Genomic DNA, 22905 nt, shown 5'->3' on the forward strand with positions numbered 1-22905 from the left:
TCCACCCACTGGCATCCCACTGCATTTTCCTTGGGCGCCTCATTTAATATGCAGGACAAGATTTGAATGAGAATCCCACGCCTGACTGGGTGTCTGTCGCAGGGTGGTTTTGTACAGCAGTTAAAGGGCTTCTGCGGCTGAAATAGTTGGAAACACAGCAGGTGACTCAGAGGGAGTGGGGGTGTGATGAGAGAGAGAGAGAGAGAGAGCAAGAGCAAGAGACAATATGTGTGTGCACTGGAGCTGTCCCTGAAGGTTGAAACATATTGGCAGAAGGACTAGCACTATTTGGAGTGTCTGCAATGACCAAGGCGCTGAGATTCGCAGAAGCTGCAGTAGAGATAATCCTGTCAGAGATATCAGCAAGACGACAATGGGGTAAAAATTGGGTACCTTCACTGGGGTGCTAATTTTAGCGCCCCAAAATAGTTAGTGCCCCTGCGGTCGATTTTCCCAGGTAGCGCCCCGAGAGGGAGGAGGGGTGCTACTGGAAGTGCCCCGCGTCTCTCTTGGGGTGCTGTGAGCCAATATTGCGGCGCTACGTGCCACGATACTGCAGGCCTTCCTCCACTTATTAAAGGGGAGGGGCCTGGCACAACGCGTCCCGGCGCCCAGCTGGGCCACTAGGGATCGGGAGTGCCGGCAAATGAGCCCGGCACTCAAGAGAAGTGCCGGGCTCACGGAGATTGTGATAAGTGCAATTCAGGAAAAACACAAAAGAGGAAATCAATCTTCTTGGGGGCAGCTTTAACAATAGAGGAGATGTGAGAGTTCAAGCTCAGTTCAGGGGAGAAAATAAGGGCAATTAAATGTAAGTGGTGCTTATTGTTGGTAAGATTTGGGAAAAGCATGAAGAAACTCTGTATCTTTGAAGGATTGAAGGAAGTAAGATTTTCATTAGCCCATTGAAGGGAAGAGATGTACTGATTCAGCCATTTCACTGAGAGAGGACTGGAGATTGTGAGCAGTGAGAGTATGCGAGCAAAACAACGTTGGTAAATAGATAGAGCAAACTCCTCAGCAAAAGGATTGGATGATGAGCACAGGAAGTGTTTGGTGTGAATAAGCAACAAAAATCTTTGATAGAACAATAAATAAAAAAAGTCTCCCACAAATCCCAGTTGAACAAATTTAAAATAATCTCAATTACACATCAACATGAATGGAAAGCTATGTGAGTTCATGACTATCAATGGCTATTTGAGTGCTAATTTGATGCAGAGCAATATTTTTTAAAATTCAATCTTGGAATGTGAGCATTGGTGGCAAGGCTGGTATTTATTGCCCATACCTAGTTGCCCTGAGAAGGCCTTCTTCTTGAACCACTGCAGTCCGTGTGGACAACTGAGTGGTTGCTAGGCCACTTCAGAACCAACCACATTGGTGTAGGCAGAGAGTTACATATGGGTAAGAACAGCTGGTTTTGTTTCCTAAAGAATATTAGTGAACCGGTTGGGTGGTTCAATCCAACAACTTCGTCATCACTTTTACTGATACCAGCTTTTTATTTCCAGCTTTTGTTTTAAACAGATTTCAAAATGTCATCGTGGGATTTGAACTCATATTCTCTGGATTATTAGCCCAGGCCTCTGGATTACTACTCCAGTAACATAACCACTACAGTACTGGACCCGCTGTATCTTTGAAGCCTGAAGGAAGTAAGATAAGATCAAAAATAGCAGATTTAAGAAAACTAACTTACAGGATGAAAATGATTGAATTATGGAACACACATGTTTAAATACAATCTGGAATCATCCCAAAATAATTAAAATGCTCGAGTTTTATAGCATCAACAGAGTCCCAGTGATATCCAGCTGGCCCAATTACTGTCTTCCCCTGAAGATAACATTATGAAATGAATATTTGAAAACCTGTTTCCTTCCTCAAACTTGAGTTGTGTTAAACCACTGCCTCGTTTTTCTCTCAGGAGCAATTACAATACTCCAATCAGGAATGTAATCACAATTGGACTGGCTAGTCCAAGGCTTTTTACTTATATACTGTTGTTAGTTGGTCCACAACCTGGAAATAGGGACAAATTACTAATTGCCTTTACTGTTACCTGCAGCAGATATCAGCATCAATATTACCAGTGATGTTTCACACCAGTTTATCAGCAGCCAATTACTATTGAAACTGGTGCAGGCTACAATTCAAGTGGAATGTCCAGATTTAGGGCATTGCTTTAAAGTTGTTAGTTATTGGTTAGAGTGACATGGAGCCAAAAGGCCTGAATTATACTCCTGCGTCTGTGTTACTTTTTGGTCAGGCAAATGAAGTTCTGTCCATGGGTGGTTAAATGCATGCACTGAGCTCCACTCACCAGCCTACGGATGCTCATTAAATGTTAATACTAACAAGGAGCTGAGTGCATCATCTTGACACCTCAAGGAAATTACACAGCCAGAACCACTTTGCAGCGCTGCAAACTGTGTAAACTGGCTTATTAATATATACCATTTTATATTGTCTCGAAGTCAAATGTAACAGTTACTCAGATACCAGAGTAAATAAAATGATTAATAAAACTACTGCCATTTATTTTCAGCAAATTTCATAAAATTCTTACCAGACTATAAAAACAGAGAATATGATGGTTAAAATGTGTCTACAATAAAAAAAAGTCTCTTCGCCGGGAGCAAGCGGAAGCCAAGCGCAGGCAGCGCAAGGAGCGCACGTCAACCCAAGCACCCCACCCACCCGCCCCTTCAACCACCGTCTGCCCCACCTGTGACAGAGACTGTAGGTCCCGCATTGGACTCATCAGTCATCTGCGAACTCATTTTTAATGTGGAAGCATGTCATCCTCGGTTCCGAGGGACTGCCTAAGAAGAAGAAGACAATAAAAAAAACACTGCAACAGTCATATTCTTTAAAGGTAAGTAATAGGTAGGTGGGTGAAGGACTCAGAAATACATACCTTACTATGAAGGTTGGCCAAACATGAAAGCCTTCTCCAAACTAGCCTGGTAGAATGAACTTTACTTAGTGTACAAGGCACACCAGACATCAGCTACATCGGGGGATTCTGGTATACATACCTTTGTTTTTCAGAGTGTGGCAGTATTCATATACCATCTAGAGTTTACAGCACATGTGCCTCCACTTAAGTTGCTGTGGAATGAACCCTTCCTACTGTATGGCAATGAATCCATGCAGCACAATGACAGATGAGCAGCATATTTTAAAAACAGGAATAATGCAATGTACACACCAGCTTTTCATATGCATTCACCAGTTTGAAAATGCTTGGAAATTTGTCTCAATAACAGACATCCTTGCAGTGGAAGATCATGGGACACATAATTTGCTTACTTTTTAGTGAGGGTAAAATACTTTCTCCAATTGGATTCCCCTGCCCTGCACATCATCCCTCGTCAAGAAGGGAGAGCAGGGTACCTGCTTGTGTTATTGGAAGGTGCACAAGTCCAACTCAGCAGTGGCCCTCCCTGTGGACGCATCTGGCCTTCAGCTGGTGCCTCTCATTAGAAATGATGCTCAGCACACAAATGCAATGGTCTGGGGTATCACGTGTTGCCACTCTGTGGTGCCAGCCTTCAGTGCTCCAATGCACTATGCGACCAGATTAGCCATTCAGGATGTTCTTCATGATGTTAAAATGTGAGCTTGGATATGCTAAATGGCTGCTGGAATGCTTCATCTAATTTCACCTAAAATTAACACCTCCCATAGATATATATTAGATCTGTGTTTCATATCCAAAATCAAGGATAATAGGATTCCTGTTCTTTCCAGAATACTTTAGGTTAGACAATGCTCCATGTTTCTCCAGATATACTGTTATATCATTCTACACCTTCAAGCTTTTGCGATTCCATTATCCCAAAAGTAATTTATTTTTCTTGGAAATATGCTTCTCCTGCTGTGTAAGGTCCAACTTCAATAGTATGAGTGCAAACAATGACTTGTTTAAACATACAAGTTAAAGGGAACCCTATTTGGATAGAAGACAACCATATCTATTTGGCAGCTGAGGAACTGCTGAAGTCATTTGCTTCACAGTGATATACAGGAGAAGTGTGAAAGCAAAAAGTCACTGTTCTCTGAGCCTTTCTAAAGCCACATTCATCCTCAGTATATGATTGTAGATATTTTCCTGCTTCCAAAATACTAAATATAACCTTGCAGCTGGATTTCTTCATCACCCTCCTGGCCATCTTCTATGCTTCCACCTCTATAATCTATGTCATCCAAAATGCCATAACTTGCTCAACCTCACTACAACCTGCATCCCCGTTACCCCTATCCTCACCAAGATCCACTGGCTTCTGCTGTCCCAGAGAATCAACTGTTAAGATTGCCATCTTCAGTTTCAAATCCCTCCATGGCCTTACCCCTCCCTATTTCAATGATCTTTTCTACCCCCATATCCTGCACACACTCTTTGATCCTCCATAACTGGCCAAACTTCTTGCTTTCCATTCCCTCCAATCCACCATGCCCCACTATCTGGAGCTCTCCCTCTCAGCATTTTCATTTTTCTACCTAACGTCCTGGCTTCAAAACCTTCTTTAATATCCTTATCTACTGATCCTCTTCCCTTTCTCCCTCCTGCTTAATGTCCACTGACTATCAGCTGCCTGGTAAAGCACTCAGAGACATCTCCCTCTCTCTACATAATCAGCGTTACAGAAATGGAAGTTGCTTCTTTGCTTCTCACTGAATAGATGGATTATTACAGGACCACAAACTTAGGCCTAGTGATAGTTTTATCAGACCTCTCTAGGGTGGTTGGAGAATAAAGTATGTAGTTATTCAAAGATTTGATTGTGTGTGTACAGACTACCTGCATAAAAAGGACAGAGTCATGATTAGTTGTAAAGGACTTAAATGTAAGAGTTTTATGAAATAATCAGGGAGCCAAAGTTCAGCAGAGTGTACCTCTTGCACCCTGCTAACCTTCTCTACTTGGATGTGTACTCCACACTGCAAATAGCTACATCCAATCTATTTAATGGGAGGCACATACCTTATCAATCTTGATCAGTTGTTCATCAATCTCCACCAATAGGCCACCATTCTGTAACAGTAAGGTAGTTTTCATGTTTGAGAAATGGACCCTATTTTGTAATGAATTTTGCCAACTGATTATTGAAATTCTATTTGGAGCTGGTTGGGTGCCACTACCTTAATTGCTCAGGAATGAAACTAATCTTAATGTAAAATGTATTTGGTCTGGCAGTAAATATGATGCAGCTCTAATCAAAATTGATTTTTCATATACAATAAAAGGAAGTGCTCTTACTGAAGTATCAATTTGTTGATTGAAAGGACACACTGCTCTTAATTATTTTAATCCTCCTTCCTTTATTGATCATTGCTTCCTCTAGGCTGCCACAATTCTGCTTTAGTGAAGGTGGAGTTACTGTTCTCAAGAGGTTAGGAAAAATAAGAGGAATCTCTGCTGAAGGAAGTCCAATTTAACCGCCCCCCCCCCCCCCGCAGTGAAAAAATTACTCAAATGTAAAAAGCATCATATTATTCTTGAGATTAGAAGCATCAATGAAGGTCCCAGCGACCCCAGCAGGTAAGCGCACCACCTGCAACCCAGAGTTGTGCAGACACAATACCCAGATTAAATGTACTGCACGGTGTGATACTGAGCCATTGAGACAGCTAGATCCCAGATTAAATGTACTGCACGGTGTGATACTGAGCCATTGAGACAGCTAGATCCCAGATTAAATGTACTGTGTGGTTTGAGCCATAGAGATGGGGAATTCAAGGTTCAATCTCTGAATATCTGATCTGAGCTGAGGCAGCAGTCAGTGTACCTGTATTACAATTTGCCCCTATGTTACAGAGGGGAGAAGACCATCAAGGTTCCTACCCCTCTCTACTCTTTCAGCAACCGCTGGTGGTAAGTGAGAACGTGCACAGATTTCAGATGAGTCACAAAGAATAGTGACTTGACAAAGGCACCAGAGGACAGACAGCACCCTGTGGAACCCTACTCCAGCTCAAGTCACTGAGATCAAAAGGAGAGAGCAATAGTGGGAAGGGGGGCAGGGGAAGCACTAGTATCTGTAAGCTTAATAAGAAAGGTAACAATTATTTTAACCTTCAAAACCTTTAGGCCTAGAAATTCAGTGCCCTTAGCACCGATTTTGCGGCGCTAGAGGGCCTAGCGCTGCAATTGGCGCCGGTTCCTAAATTGCCTGGCGCCCTTCCGCGGCGGTAGACCGGTAGCGCTGCGCCGGCACCGATGACGTCATCGGTGTGAGCAGCGTCCCGGTTGCCGTGGTAACCCGGCCCCAAGCCGAAATTCAGTTGCGGCCGCCTCGCCAGTGGCAGCCGCAACTAAGGCTCCGGCAAACGAGTGTTGCCGGAGTCTGCGCCGGCGCTTTAAGGAGGCGCGGCGGCCGGCCACTTTCCCGCCGACCGCCTGCCCGTAGCTCCCTCCCCGGACTTCTCCCCCCCCCCCCCCCCCGGAACAGATGCAAGCCCGGCACTTGTCCGAGGTGCCGGGCTAATTTTTGAAGAGATTTGCGCGGGCCGCGGCCGGGTGCAGGCAGCTCCTCCTTAACGGAAGGAGGAGGCCTGCACTTCCCGAGCCTGCCGCACCGCAGCGGGCGCCGCAGCGCCGGAATAGCGCCGCAATGCGGCGCGTTGCGCCAGTTTTCAGGCGCTAAAACCCTTCAGTAGCGCCGGCAGCCGTTTGGGCGCGGCGCTACTGAATTTTTGGCGCGCGCAAAGGGACTTAGCGCCGGCGCTAACTTCCGGCGCTAAAGCCCTGGCGCAGCGCAAACTCAATTTCTAGGCCTTAATGTTTTTAATTACACTGCACTTGAGTTTTTTTAAGTCTTCTTCTAAAATATTAAGTGAAAGATTGAATAGCAAAAGTTTGGTTATTTACATGAAAAGAACGAACTTGCATTTATGCTTTACATCCAAGGAAGTACTTGGCTTGAAGTGCTTGAAATGTAGTCACTGGTTGTAATGTAGGGAAACACAGCAGCCAATTTGCACACAGCAAGGTCCCAGAATAACAACAGAGCACTGGGATTGAGGTTCCAACACCTGACTGGAAATTCAGCTTCCTATAGAACATGGGAGTGAATACTTGAAACAAACTGCAGGTTCAGTGGTTCGCTCTGAGTTTGAAATTAGTAAAAGAAGAAAGACATTTCTTATGACAACTCAGAGGACACAAATTTAAAAATAGGAAACTTAGAGCAAGAAGGGAAGTCAGACAGAACTTTTGCACCCAAAGAATAACACAGTTTTGAAATAGGTTACTAGGGAAGTTTGCTGAAGTATAAAGAAGTAATTAGATGTGTTTGTGGAGACAGAAGGGGCTGAAATACATGCTTAGAAGGTGGGAAGGTAGAGTTCAGATCTAGTGAAAACAAAACAGGTTGTTGAACCTCATTTTTTTCCCTGTTGCCAAAAAGTATTTATGTTTCCATTGAGAATGTTGAAATTGAGCATATTTAAACCAATTTAAGTGAAATATACAGTAGTAGACTACTGCTTTCTTTTAAGGACATTACTGTATTTTGTATTGTGACTTAACTAATTTATTAACAACATTTTGTATCTATTCAACCTGGGAATGCACCTTTTCACTACTGTGTTGAACCATGGACCAGCTTTTAAAGTATTAAATATAAGGCATTTGCTGGGATGCAGGGGGGATGTTGAAGCAAACTCTAAAAAGGATTGAATGGATGACATGTGAACAAGCAATGGGATCCAATGGTACATTCACTTTTGAAATAGGATTTAAAAACCAAACCTTTATACTTTGCCTTCTCGATAATCCACATGGGCTATTCTCTTTTTCTGACTGACCCACTCAGTTGAGCTAGCTTCCCTTATGGATTTTAGACCAATTTTCACATTGACAATAAGAAGCACAGGGATTATTTACATCATGAACTAACAGGAGGCTATCCCTATTATGATGTTCAGTACTCAATATTTTAAAAAACAGACAGCATCATCGCTAATGTGTTATTCATGAAAGAGATACACAACCGGTTGAAATAGTTTTCTAGATCACATTTTACACGTTCTTAGTTGAACAGAAATGGAAACAGGGAAGAAATGTTTGTTTTACAAACCACTTAATGTCTGGAGCCATGTTGGAGTATTAAATGATACTTTCACAATCGGTACATTCCTTTTAAACAAAATTTAACTTGGATTGCTTGAGATGCGCAGCAATTTATAAATTTGTCACTGATGAATTAACATGTGAGTCAGAGGGAACACTGTTAGAACAACAGGATGCGGTCACATGGTTGGACCATGGGGTCAGAGGGTGTGATGTGTGATCTCTACAAAGCATCAAAGGGGCAGAAACCTATTAAAAGTGAGCTATAACATAACATTTCCAGCACACTCAAGGTGCAAATGAATTGTGAAACGGCTAAAATTTCAATTGGTCAAAGTAACTGATCAGGTCACATTGGTCCAAGATGCCAACCTTTCACATTATATGTGGACAGTTGGTATGCAGACCAACTGCCCCTGTTGTCTGTATTTGTGCTTCAAAATCAATGTGTAGCTGCCCCCATTTTAAGCTTCTGGGTTCCTGCAGTTGGTGCGGCTGCCCCATCGCTCAGTTTCCATAGGAACATAGGAATTGCTAGACGGAAAAAGACCAAGGTCCATCTAGTTCGCCTTTTACTATCCTGGTAGTCACATAATACAATGATAATGGAGTTGTTGAATAATCATAGGTCCAAGTCACCATTTTCCTCCCAAGCATGCTACACTTATCACATGGTATGTCTCAAATTACTCATTTACTGTATCCTAAACTGTCATTTCTGGAAAGCAATCTATCCAATTTGCATTTGAATGAATCAATACTAACTACTTCCAACGTCTCCCTAGGGAACCTGTTCCATAGATTGACCACTCGCTCACTGAAATATTGTTTCACAGATTAATTTTGAATTTACCCCCCTTAAGCACAAGCCATGTCCTCTGGTTCTACTGCTTTGGACAAGGTGAAGTAGTTTGTCATGATCTACATTATCTAGTACCTTTAGAATCCTAAAAATAGCAATCATATTATAACACAGCACACGCTCAGCAAGACAGGACTACCACGCTGAGTAAGATAAAACAAAGAGTCTAGTTGCAGTGTTTATCGTGGCTAATTGCTGGTGTGGCCTGAGATAACCTCGGCTGTGGCATATACTTACCTCCGCCTGAGAGGATAAAATGCAGCAGCAAATGGGAATTCAAAGATCTCCTTCAATCAGGTACAAAATTCTACTGTTTTTAATTTATAAATAGTGTTAACTGCAACTTCCAGAAACAAAGTTCTGTCCTCTAGGCAATGCCAAAATACAAAAATATTTAAAGTTGTTTTCACAGATAAAAGCACCTTTGTTGGTTGGTTAACACTTTTGACCTCTGGGTGGTTTCCTCATCTGAAACTCTTTGGCCAGGAAATTCCCGACCTTAGCGCCGACCGTTAACGCCATTTTTCTTGAAAAAATGGTCGCCGCCTCGCTTCCGCCCGCTTCTGGTGGGGGACACGGCAACCGCCATTTTGGAGAGGCTGATAGCGCTGCCATTGCCAGCGTCGTCTCTCCAATGCAAATGTGCACATCATGACGTCAATCAGTGTGCAATGCCTGATTTGACACATGACTGCGATATTGGACGTCGCCACTCTCCATAACTCTCCTAACCATGCACCGCAGAACGTGCGAGCAGCAGCACTGCAGAGACGTTGTCAGCGCTTCTTAAAGGAACACACACGTGTTTCAGGTTAGTTTCAATTTCAGCTTTTAGAGTGTTTTTTTTAATGTTTTATTGCAGTAGTGGCTTGGTGCAATATATTAAAAAAGTTGTTAAAGTGTGCAGGGATTGCTGCTGGATGCTTGCAAGGCTTTGGATGTTAAAGGAAGGCCTCTGAGAAAACCACTTACTCACAGTCCTGGGGGGCACATGGAGATGAAGCAGAGGCAGCAAAGGGGACAAGCTGCTCGCAGAGGGAAGAGGAAGACACAGAAGAGGAAGACACAGAAGAGGAAGAAGCGGAAGGAAGGATGCAACGCAGACAGCTGCTTTCTGGCTTGGATTAAATAACATATACAGTTTAGGAAAGCTAGAATGAGCCACAGTTATGTACAATTAAGAGAGACATCGTCCCTCCTTCATTCCAGCCAGGTTGTTCTTAAACTATTGTATAAATTCTGAGTAAAATACTCTAGTTCAATTTAAAAGGCTTATTATTTACAACCACCAAACTCAGTAACATCCAAATTATATTGTATCAGATCCAGCGTTACTCAGTCAACAATGAATAAGGCAGTGTAAACTATGTAGAGAATTGATTTTGAAAGTGGTACCCTAAATGCCAGTTGGGGAAATATGTTTATTTATTTCGAGAAATTGTAATGTTCGAAAGTGCACTGCGTGTTATCAATTGCCTCAAGATCTTTTAACTTGTGGAGGGGAATAAAACCTCCCAGTTGGGGTGCCCGCTGCTGCCCAACACAGATTCTGGGCCTGAAAAAAGGCACAAATGAATTTCTGTCCCAAAGACTGAGAATGGGGTAGACTGACAGCATAATAATATTTTTACACCATGTTTGTGAAGTGAGGCAGAACAGGAAATGTGAACAGAAAGTAAATTGATTCAGCGGGGCAATAATAAATTAATGTTTATATTGTGTATGTGAGTAATTATAGAGCTATTCTGTAAAACTGGTTTCCAAACCTGTTCATTTGTTCTGTTATTAAGCAACTATATCAGAAACTTTTAAAGGACCTTCCAGTTGTAATTTATTGGCGAATTATGTCTTTATGCGCACAGGTAATCTGGGTCAATCTTACATTTATTTCTATTTCAGTAATTTTATGATATGAATAAACCCACAACCTGCTACTATTTACATTATTACATCATTTCATTATGGATTATTATCTGATATTTGGGACTAATGTCAACAATCACTTGGAAATTTGATTTTTGCATATCATATGCCCACATTTGAAGCTTTTCAGTTGTTAGCTTTCTTGGGGCTGCATTGGCTTTTATAGCTTCTGGGAGTTTTCTGGATTAGCATCTATGTCAGTCACGCATCTGCAGAGAATAGAGGAGAGGCAAAAAATCTCCAACAAAAACCTGAGATAAGGCATGAACAAGGAAGTACAAAAGAAAACGATAATACCAGCAGGAAACAAGATCAAAGGTCATATGGAAAATAGGGCCTAATAAGCCAGGAACTATGAAGAAGAAAAAGTCAATAAGAAATAAACACAGAAGAAATTTGTTGGGAGCGTAACATTTTAAAAAAGGTCTGACGGAAAATAAGGTCCCTTTGCACATGTGCAGACCACGGGGCTGGAAGCTGTACAATTTTTGGGCAATAAAGAAACGAGAAAGCCCAGGAGAAGATGGTACCATAGAAGAAACTAAAACACAAGCACCAAGCTCCTGAGGGCCACACACATTGTTGAAGTGATTGTGAACACAGAAAAGGAAATTCTATATGGTTTTGTTGTGGTTAATTTTTTTTTTTGTACGATTATGTTAGAAATGTTATTATTAGCATTACAGGGTATTTCCTCAGGCTACTGGGAAACCAAGATGACAGCAGAAAGCACTTTCAACAAACGTTTGAGTGATTTCTTTCTGTTCCTTTCTCCTGCTTTCCTCATGGGTAGCTTTCCTACCTGTTTAATTATATTTCAAGAAATCAGTTTCATTCAGTTGTTTCTTATTTTCATGAATAAAATATAAGTCAATTAGGATCTTTTGACCAGTTGAAACTTTGTCTGTATGATGGATACTTTAGATGTCTGACACTTTACAAGTGCGGTGGACATTCTGGGCTATAACAATGACATGTGATGGACATTTTTCCCATGATCTACAGACATGCAGTAAATGCAAGACTTTTAAATTACATAGATAGATATTTCAGGGACACAGAGAGCACATCTCAGGAAATTACAGCTGTGCCCCATGTGATTTTCCCATCGACTATAGTGACAAGAGCATGTAGAATGGGATTCCTGGCACTGAGGAGGAACATGGGAGGAAAATTAAAAGGGGCAATAACCATAGGCGTATTGATTAAAGTAACAAGACCAGAAATATGTGTGTGTGTGTGAAAGAGAGAGGGGTGGGGGAGGGAGGAGTTGGAGGCTAGAGCCAACAGAAAGATAGCCTATTAGACAAATATTTTCTTGCAGCATGTCTTGCAGTGCCTCACGTGTGAAGTTAGGAGAGTTTCTACAGATATAGGAGTAGTATTCGTCTTGGATTAAGTTGTGCTTTGTAGAAAGTTGAGTTGTTGAGAGGATAAGATGTTTTTGCATCCAAGAGAAAACCAAACATCTTGAAGGCAGCTTTAGCAACGGTTATGAATTAATTGACTGATTAATTTAGCAATGACATAAAATAATTATTGTACCTTTTAACTTACCTTTCTTTTTCTATTCTCCTCCATTTCCTTGTAATCCATAATGCTACATTAATTTATTGACCACTTATTATTTACCACCAATATCATAATTCCAAAGTGTGTCACTGCAGTTGTGATGAGTGGCACTATCCTATCTGAATGTGCCATTCACATCAATGTAACCATAGAAAATAAGCAGATTAATAAGGTTGTAATAATTATTCAAAAGTAATAGTCAACCATTTTACTGGCCATGAATGACTGGTTTCAATACTTGACTAACAATTGCACTCCTACACTCTCTGCCATGATTACCTGATAATAGGCAAAACCCACAGTTTTTATTAGGACTATTCAATCACATTAGGTGGGTACTTCTGGCCATTCTAACTGCTAGATTCGCTATTCAAATTCAAACTATCCAAACAAATAATTAGATTCTTGCCACCAGGGCAAAATGCTAAAAAATATTGCTGAATTTACTAGAATATGCAGAGGTACATTGTAGTAGATTAAGTCTTCACACATTGAGGAAATTGATGCTAAGCATCACACCCAGAGGTTAGATAAAGACATATATTAGAGTAGCTCAATGAGCTGACACATCTAGCCTGAAAAACAGAATTGAAGAAGCAGCATATTTTTAAACATAAACTCAATGAATGACATAAAATATCAGTGATACAAAGCATGCTCCTTAAAGCACAAGATACAAAGGTCTAGACTTGACTCACTGGTTGGCTTTTTGGCACATCATAGACACCTTCCTTCTGCTGACTTGTGGGCACCTGGATGTACAATCAGCAAAAAAAAATCTATTAACAATCACATACTGTCACAAAATTCTTGTGGAACCATATAATTTTTGATGGTTTAAAAGAAAAAATGTTGATTCCACAAAGGCAGAGCAGTGTCAAACAGTGCTGGCTAGTCAGTCAGACACATGTTATTCCTGGGATATGCTGCTACATCTCCCAAGTAGCCTCATGTTGAAGCATACCACTGCTATGGAATTATCAAGGACTCCAATAACCTAGTCTGCAGCCATATTCAGTAGATGCAATTCATTGATTCCAGGGTCACTTTTATTTCATAATGTAGGGTTCCAATTATACAGTTTATTTAGAAATGATCAAATAGAAGGAATATTCCATGGTTTCAGTGGGGTTTCATAGCTCAGTTAAGCAGTAGAGTCCAGCGATGTCTGCTCCCTTATGCTTGCTTACCTTAGTTGGGTAAGTTTGATCAGTTATTAGCTTTAGGTAAATGGTATATGAATGTAAGACAATCCAGCTGGGGGAGGGGGAAGGCACCAGAGACATTTTCTGACTCGCAACTCCCTCTGGGAACAGCACTGATATCAGACTTGGAGAAGTCTGCAGTCAACATTGCCCCATCCTCCATCTTCATGCCGGAAAAGAATTATATGGACACACGTAGACTTTAAGGTGAGAAATATTGGAACAATACAGGAGAAAATGTATACAGTTATCACTCATAAATTTCTGTTTAGTATAAAGCATTACAAATTAACAGGTGTTAAAAGAAATAGGATATAAACACCCTCTGATTTTCCACTCTCAAACCAGGTGTCTTGCTTCCAGCCTCCAACAATGCTCCTCTGAAAAGGTGCACCAAGAGAGCCTGGGATAACTCTCTGTTCAATGTTTCTTTACTCTCAGTAGCAATAAATCAATTCTCCACTCAGTGCCCCATCAGAGTGAGGTGGCGAAGAGCAGGAACTCAGTGCCCCATCAGAGTGAGGTGGCGAAGAGCAGGAACTCAGTGCCCCATCAGAGTGAGGTGGCGAAGAGTAGGAACTCAGCAGAGTGGAGGACATCAGACATTCGACCCATCACTGTGTACAGCACCATGGTGTTCCAACACACGATGCCACATCATTGACAGGCTGCCATTCTTAGACCTTATATAATTGAAAGCAATCACAAAACTATAAGTAAAGTATGGTTCTGAGATGTTTTATTTTAAAATTAACTGAATCAATTTCTCTTTCACCTACCTGCTATACTTCCATAACCTTAACAAAATCACATCTTTTGCATTGATTAAGAAAAGCAAAAGAAGGCCATTGCCAATAGGTGAATGCCTAATTATTCATAATTACAGTACTCTAAATATACTAAAGCTGCGCACCCTAATACTGTAAATACATATACAATACCACCCTCTGATAATATGGTTCCATTAGATCTCACCTACCCTAGTTTCAGTTATTCTGAAACTTCAATTAACCCAATAGGAGCAGACATGCCAGCCAGCTACAGTGACAGGGCACATTGTTAATAAATTATGAAGTCAGAATCACTATTGTGTCATAAGTTCTGGAGTGGAATGTATCTCAGCAGAGTTATCACAATGGTGATTTTACTTTGATACTTGCCTTCACAATTCAAACACAAAACTATGGCAAATATTTACCACTGTGGAGGAGTTTGTGAAACATGAATAATATCCTGCCCATAATTTCTTTAAGTATGCTTTGTAAATATATCATATATTTACTGCTGGTGCTAGTGACATCTAATGATAAACGGTTAATATTTCACAGCCTTTCTTATTTATTTGAATTATTGTCTGATTTGGAAGGCTTGAATTCTTTCTCTAGGCCCAATTGGAATATCAACAGCTCTTCAGACAGTGGGCAGTGAGCAAATTGAACACAGTTAGCTAGTGAAGATGCTACTTGAAGTTCCCAACCAGAACAAGGACAAATTTCTCTGACCTTGACCATGGTGGGTGTTGGGAGCATACAATACCTTGGAGAGGTTGGACTGGGTTTACCAACAGACTACATAAGACCTGCTTTGTAATCCTGCAGAACGAATGTTACATTTGAAAGTGATATACCAAATTGCAGCACATAGCAAACAATTTTAACATTTCAATAGGCATGACATTTAGAACAAATCCATCCAGTTTAAACAATGCTCAGGATTATTCAGACCATCAAGAATGTAACATGGAAATGAAATTGGTGACACTATAAGAGACTGCCCCACTTAGCAACTGTTGCTAATGCATTTAGAGTCACCGCATCAAACCAGATTGAATTATGTTCTTGGTTCCTAGACAACTGCAACATGAAATTGATGTCAGTAGTTATTTTAAAGTTATAGCTTATAACTTCCTCAATTCTGTCTGAAGTTGTTCCCCACTGTGGGTGTTTCATGCCGCATATTTAATTCTGTCCCTGTGATATCTTACTGTAACACTAACAATCTCACATATGAAACCTTTCGACATGCTGCATAATATACCATTTTATTATTACTCTGGAACATTGCTTAGTTTTCATTACAATTATGCCATGATCTTTAACCATTAACCTGCCAATCATTTTTAAACCTATTGAATATTAATATATATGTTGACAATGTCTTAAGACTTAAACGTGGTAACAAATATCTCTGCCTTTTGAAGAGCAAAACTGAGTGAGGCTAATAAACTAGAAATTGTACTGGTGAAAGTATCTACCATATTAATCAGAAAAATGACTCAATCAAATAGATTATATCAAAAGTTTGTACCTGGTAAATGCTCTCCTCTGTTTCACGGATTGGTTCATGTCCAGCCTCAAATACAATGTACTGTTACATTGGCAGCACAAAGCAGAAAGCACAAAGGCAAAACAGTAGGAAAGCACATGGTGATTTAAGAAGTGGGTACAAAGAAAAATCAAAAGTAGAATAAGACCAGCAATGTCATAATCTTTTATAGTATAGGTAGATACGCAGAGCTACAAGTATGTTAGAAGCACAGAATCAGACTGGCTACTCTGCTAATAATCCATCAGTCATAGATTGTTGTTATTATATTGTTGTTGTCTATAGGACACTAAATATCAAAGCAGGGTTCAGAGATTTGAAATTATTAATCATCTGTATTTCAATTAAGAGAAGATTTCTTTACCAATGCTTGGCTGTAACATACCATCACAATTTATAAGTCTTAAGGGGTTAATCCAATACTATAATCTCTTATTTACTTTCAATAACAAAGTCAAACAGTTCAGACATGAAATAAGACATGATCCCTTTAGACAATACACACACAAATATCTAAACCCTTGTGTATAAAGTGTACATTTTAACTGTTTAATGCAAAAATAAATGCTACAGATGGGGATATAGGTATTACCACAGTTCATCACAAGCTGGATACTATTCTGCAAATTGACCTTTAATATTCTTTCAATTTCTTAATGCCAATTTTATCCCTTCCTGAAAGTTTCAACTCCTTGCTGGAGTGCAACTTCACTGGTACCTAGTCAAATGGCCATTGTGCATGTGTGAGCTTGGACAATGATTGTTGGCAAGATATTTTACCATAGAAGTAAACTAAGTACCTGAGCCCAACCCTGTCCTTACCTGGCATCTACAAATATACACTTCCAGCTGGGTTGTTGAATAGCAAACAGGAACTCTTTGCCTCATCCAGGGGTTATGAAGCTAACGTTAGTGGTTCTATTGCCACCTTGACTGAGATCAAGTAACTCAGGACAAACTGAGGATTTAACTTGGGCCAATCCTGGTTCATATGGCTCAGCTATACACTAAATAAACATGATGAGTCATTGGGGAGCTTTAATGTTCTTTTACAAATAATATTATATACATTTTTTTGTCCTAGACAATTTTCTTTGCTTGTCAAGCAAGTCGTTAGATTCATAGGCAACATCATGAGTACTCTGATAACCAATTGTGGACTAGTCTCAGTTACAGCATGTTGTTTGGCTGCAGTGCTAGGTGATTCCTCCTCAAGCTGGACTTGTGAACTTACACAATCAATGTACTTGTCTGATTATGCTAAGTTTAGATTTATTACCTCCCAAGCTTAGGCATGCACCAGTGATGAAAATTAGTGTTCAAAGAAGTGAAATTAAGATGTCTGTGACCTAGGTTTAATTCAAAAGATGCCTGAAGATGATGTGTGGTTGCTACATTGTGCATATACATCCCAAAACTCACCCACAGGAAAGGGTTATTTTTGATATCAAATGAATACAACAAAGGTGCCACATTTCTGCTCAGTACGTTGGGTGTCTTGATACCAAAGTTCCAATGGTAGCATAGTGTTTTGTGATATTGATCTATAAACCTTGTAAACTGATTCCACCTATACTAAAGAACAAAGTCAAGAGATGAAAAATTAACTGAGTAGAAAAGATAACTGGATACAAGGAAGCGATGGGAAACAAAATGAAAGAGTGCAACAGAGGTAGGTTGGATGAAAGACAGGTAAACAAAAGGGATGCAATTGAAGATGAATATAATGGATGGTACATAGAAAGCACTTAAGGTAGAAGATACAAGATAGTTTAAAAAAAATATATAAATAGCTAGAAATTCCTCAGCTCATTACATTTATCTCATGGGCAAACTCATAGTGGGTACATGACTTTGGCTGTAGGATACATATAACTCAGGAGAATTTCTAGACAAAAATGAATACACAGGTAACTGTTACCTAGGGATGTTGATTCTGATGCACTAGTGCCAGCTTGGCTCAGTTAATACCACTCTTGTCCCCATGTACTACTGTGTTCCAGCCCCACCCCAGGGGTTGAGTACATAACTGAGGCTGCCATGCCAGTGCAGCACTGATAGAGTCCTACACTGTCATGAAGCCAGGGTCCTGTGTGCTCCAATGGTTCAACTGGATGTTACAGAGCCCAGGGAGCCATCTGCAGAAGAGTAGGAAGTTATTTGGTGTTTTGGCAAACTTTCCTGTCTCAACTTACACCACTGAAAACAGATTAACTGGCCATTCATCTCATGTGTTGATTTTAAGTCCTGGTTGGGAATGTGGCCTAGTGAACGGCTGGCCCATCCAGGAGTGGCACCGCAGAGGCCCACCTGACTTTAATGGCTGGGCCTCATTAGCATTCCGCTGACCGACTTTCTGACCAAACGGCCTGGAACTCAGTTGGAAGCAGCTGCCTGACAGTTAAAATCAGGTGGCAGGAGACTGCCGCCAGGGACCAGAGGGAATGGTCTCCGGTACAAGGTAAGTGATCAGGAGGGGTCCAACTGGGATATTAGTCAGGGAAGAGTAGAGGGAGGGAAGCCTGGGACAGGGACGAGCGCAATGGTCTCCTTGTGGGGCCTGTAGGAGCATTCCTGGTCCACAAGGAAACCTTAAAACATTTTTAAATAAGCGAACTTTCTGGGCCTCTTCTGGCACCAGATCCACCTCGTGACATCTTCTGGCTGGCAAGGAAGCCCCCGCTCAAACCTTAGGTTAATATTGCAGTTGGGCCCCAGTGACGTAATCGACATATTTAAAGAAGGACCCTGCTGCCTTTGGGCAAGTGTTCTTTCTGCCTGCAATTTAAAATTGCAGTCAGCCAGATTGGGGTGGGTAACTGTGGGTAAGTAACACACTCTATTTTAAATGCCCCCCGCGCACCCCTCCGCCCCCCCCCATGCCCAGTTTCTGCCGGGCGGGATAGGGTTAAATTCATCCCATAATGTGTAAATTGGCTGCTGCATTTCAAAGAAGCAAATCATTGTATTTAAAGCACTTTGAGATGTTTGGTAAAGATATAAGGTGCTATATAAATGCAAGCCTTTCTTTAAATTATAAATGACCTCTACCTATAACCTAAGGTTTGTAAGAATGCAGCACCCAAAAGAACATAAACCAGTGGCCAAAAAGAGTTTCAGAGAATGATGCCATAATCTGAAGCATGCTTTTTATTTGATTCTCGTATGTCCATTGGGTAAATTTCTCTCTGCTGATCATCAACAGCATTCTATGAATGTTGCATCTGAGGTGGGCAAAGGTGAATTATATCAGACTGCCCTTCCCCTTTAAGATGGAGTACCTCATCGTCACAAACTGAAAGCTGAAACTAACTGACAAAAAAGAGTGGGTTTGAGAGAGAGTCAACCATAATCCTTTAGATGGGATTCAAGTGTTCGAACTGAATTGCTGGGCTCGCCCAGTGTGCTTTACAAAAGAAAATCACTAATACCACATTTCAAGGTCTGACACATACTTGTCTTTCTGGAGGATTATATTCCTTTTGCTGTTACTCTACTTGAGCTTTTGAAGGACTGCTGAAATACAGCCAGTGTTAGACTGATTGATGAAAGATGGGTCTTCTGATGCATTTGGAATCCATCCTAACAAGGCTTATAAAGAGAACAATTTCAAAGGACTTAAATGGTGCAAGTGAAAACTTGACTGACCTCCAGTAACGTTTTAGGACTCGTTTTCCAGGTCAGTTTTGCTGGCAGAGAACCTCGCCAATAGCTGCACTGCCTATAATTTTCCACCCACTGAAATCAATAAATGGATAATCATGGGCTGTGCACCATGGATTTTGCCATTGGGGGCGGGCTGGGGGGCGTGTCAGGTGGTCACCGACCCTGCCTCCGATGTGAGTCGGGACAATTGGCCGATTTTCCCCTAATTGGGCACTTGATTTCCAGTGTGTGGGAACCCCTGGCCCAATGAGTATTTTGCTGCAGAAACTCGCCTCTGATGACGTCATCTATGCAGCTGGATTTAAGGCCTGCAAGCAGCCTTGGTTCTTTTTCTGCCTTAGAACTTTTGGTTCATACTTCTGAGGGATTTGTGCTCCAACCATGTCAAGCAGCAGACCAACGTGTGCACCCCGTTTCGATGAGGCTTCCCTCCAAGCTCTTGTGGAGGGAGCAAGAGCAAATAAGGAAGTGCTCTTTCCTTCTTCTGGGAGGAAAAAGCCTCCACAACAGACCAAAGCTGTGTGGCTGCAAGTGGCACAGGAGGTGAATGTGATATCAATGTCCAGCAGAACCTGCCTGCAGTGCAGAAAGAGATTTCATGACCTTCTCCGCACAGGAAAAGTGAGTATTCCATCCCCAACACCCTCAATCTGATCCCCATTGCCTCTCATCACCAGCACTCTGCTTCGTCAACCTCCTCCTCCACATCCCACCTCACCCTTACATCCCTGCACCCTTAACCATTCCCTCTCTCTGTATGTTCACATTCACTTAACTATTCGACTATGCAGGGCTCACACTTGCTTGGTCCTTGGAGAAGTTGATGTAATTGTGCGCCTTGGCAAAGAGGCCATCGGTTACCTGCGTGATACAAGTGTGTGCAGCTGCCTGGGAGATGCCGCTGTTGATCTCTGGAATGATCCTGAAGCAAAAAGGTTGAGTGTGGTGGTGACTTTGACGGCCACTGGTAAGGGGTGTCCACCCACACCTCTGGGCTCCAGGTCTTGCTGCAGCATTGCGCAGATGTCACCCACTACCTCTCGTGAAAGTCTGAGCCGGGGTCCTTTGGCACGGCTGCTCAGTCATGTTGAGGTAGCTCATCCTCTGTCTGTAAACCCTGTTTTGGGAGTATCTCCTGCGGCGACGTGCTTCCATGCGCTGGCGCCTTCTGGCCTGTGCAGCTTCAGGTGGGTGAGCAGCAGGTTGGCGCTCCTGTTGTTGGTCCTGCTGTTGTAACGGGTTCTGCTGCTGCTGTGGCTGGTCTTCGTCCGAATCTGAGGTTCAGGAGGAAAGAAAATAAATGGTCCCCATGCTGCAGGTATATACCTCAGTTGAGGAAGCGCTCAGTCAAGGTGGGAAGAGGGGTTTCCCAGGAGGTTACACTGGAGATGGATCTCAGCTTCAAAACTTCCACAATGAGTAGGCCTGCTAAAAGTTCCCCAGACCTGAGAAAATAAAGTTCTGTCACCTGCAAATGATCATTGTTGAAAAATCCTTTTTAATGGTGGAGCTGCAGCTGCTAGTAAGCCATCCACTTGTGAGGCCGCCAGGATTAACTGGCATGTTCCAGAGGGCAGCACGGTGGCATAGTGGTTAGCACTGTTGCCTCACAGCGCCAGGGACCCGGGTTCGAATCCGGCCTCGGGTGACTGTCTGTGTGGAGTTTGCACATTCTCCCCGTGTTTGCGTGGGTTTCCTCCGAGTGCTCCGGTTTCCTCCCACAGTCCAAAGATGTGCGGGTTAGGTTGATTGGCTATGATAAATTGACCCTCAGTGTTAGGGGGATTAAATATGTGGGGTTACGGGGATAGGGTGGGATATGTGTTGGTGTAGGGGTTACGGGGATCGGGTGGGATGTGTGTCGGTGCAGGCTCGATGGGCCGAAATGGCCTCTGTCTGCACTGTGGGGTTTCTGTGATTCTGTGAGACGTGCAGCACGGGGGAAATGTGTTAAACTTAGAAAGGCCTCTCAAAATGGCATTATAGAGGCAATTAAGTGCTTGTTAAGGGCCTTAAGGGCCTATCCCGCCTCTTGGAGGCGGGATGGATACGGGGTCTGAAACCCCGATTGTGGGAAAATTGTTCGGAAGCGGGCTGGAGGCAGGATTGGATCCGCTCACCAGTTTCTGCTAATTTAACACCTCACATGCCTCCAAACCCGCCTCCTCAGGCCTCCTGACTTCCCAAAATGTGCCATTAGTGGGCGAGGCTCCCTGTTAGCAGTGCATGAGAAAAATCCACCCTTTTATATTGATTTGGGTTTGATTTCTTTGAAAGGATAATACAATTAATCCAGATACAACTCAATTGAACTAACTTAGGAAAGAACTTGCATTTATGTGCCGCCATCATGAGTGTGGGGCAGGCTTAATGGATCAGCAGGTCTTTTCCTGCCTGTCATCTTCGTACATAGCACCTATAATGTCCTCAAGAGATCCCAAAGTGCTTTACAGCCAATGGATTACATTTGCAGCGTAGCTATTGCTGTGTAGGCAAATGTGGCAGCGAATTAGCGCACAGCAAAGTCCCAGAAAGAACAATGAGATTAATAACCAGGTAATCTGTTTTTGGTGGTATTAGTTGGACAGGAGAAATCCACTGCTCTTCTTCAAGTAGAGCCATGCGATTTCTGCATCCACCTGAGAAGGGCAGACAGGGCCTCAGTTTAATGCTTCATCAAAACGACAGCCCCTCTGCCGTGCAGCACGCCCTCAATACTGCACTGAAGTGGGGCTTGAACCTACTACATTCTGACTCAGAGCCAAGAGTGCTAGCACGGAGCCAAAGTAGACACCAAGGGAGAGTTGAAAAGTACCATAAGTGTCCCCATTGATATAACTGTTGTTTTGGATACAGATAGCCAAACCTCTGAATTACAGATATAATTCGGTCAGTCTGTTTATGGACAGACATCTTCAATAATGGGGAAAAACCTAAATGATAATTCAGTTTTGTAGGTTTCAACTAGCCAGCTTAGTGTGTAAGAATTCGCAATAATTTACAGTTCTGAAGATTAATTTTTTTTGATTAAAGAATCCCTGGGCATTGTGCTTTTAAATTTCCGGGGATAAAAATGGCTGTCACCACATGGCCGAAGACAAAGGACAATGCTTTGTTTACAAAGCAATTGAATGCTATTAGCATTTGTTTGTATATCGAGTGGATACATCTAAACTGCAGAAGAGACTTTTGTATCTTGAATGGGATCCGTTTAAGAACTGAATGGGTTTTTAAATCACCTAGCACTGGACAATAGGGCTGTTGCATTC

General features: G+C 42.0%; 1 protein-coding gene across 9 annotated transcripts in view; it reads right to left on the reverse strand.

The window, feature by feature from the left end:
• The window catches only part of LOC147122084 (disabled homolog 1-like), a 454991-nt gene that overhangs the window by 30824 nt on the left and 401262 nt on the right, over positions 1-22905 (reverse strand). For 6 of the 9 annotated variants that reach the window (XM_085982823.1, XM_085982822.1, XM_085982824.1 and 3 more), the window contains 3 exons: positions 15953-16012; positions 13139-13192; positions 4994-5044 (listed from right to left, as the gene is read on the reverse strand). In XM_085982823.1, the coding sequence (XP_085838949.1) occupies positions 4994-5044; positions 13139-13192; positions 15953-16012 (165 nt within the window). The remainder of the gene's footprint in view (positions 1-4993; positions 5045-13138; positions 13193-15952; positions 16013-22905) is intronic. The other 3 variants (XM_085982827.1, XM_085982825.1, XM_085982829.1) reach the window with 3 other exon arrangements.

This window comes from Somniosus microcephalus, chromosome 3, assembly GCF_052327205.1.
Source record: "Somniosus microcephalus isolate GS21.2 chromosome 3, FLI_Smic_1.0, whole genome shotgun sequence".
NCBI lineage: Eukaryota > Metazoa > Chordata > Chondrichthyes > Squaliformes > Somniosidae > Somniosus > Somniosus microcephalus.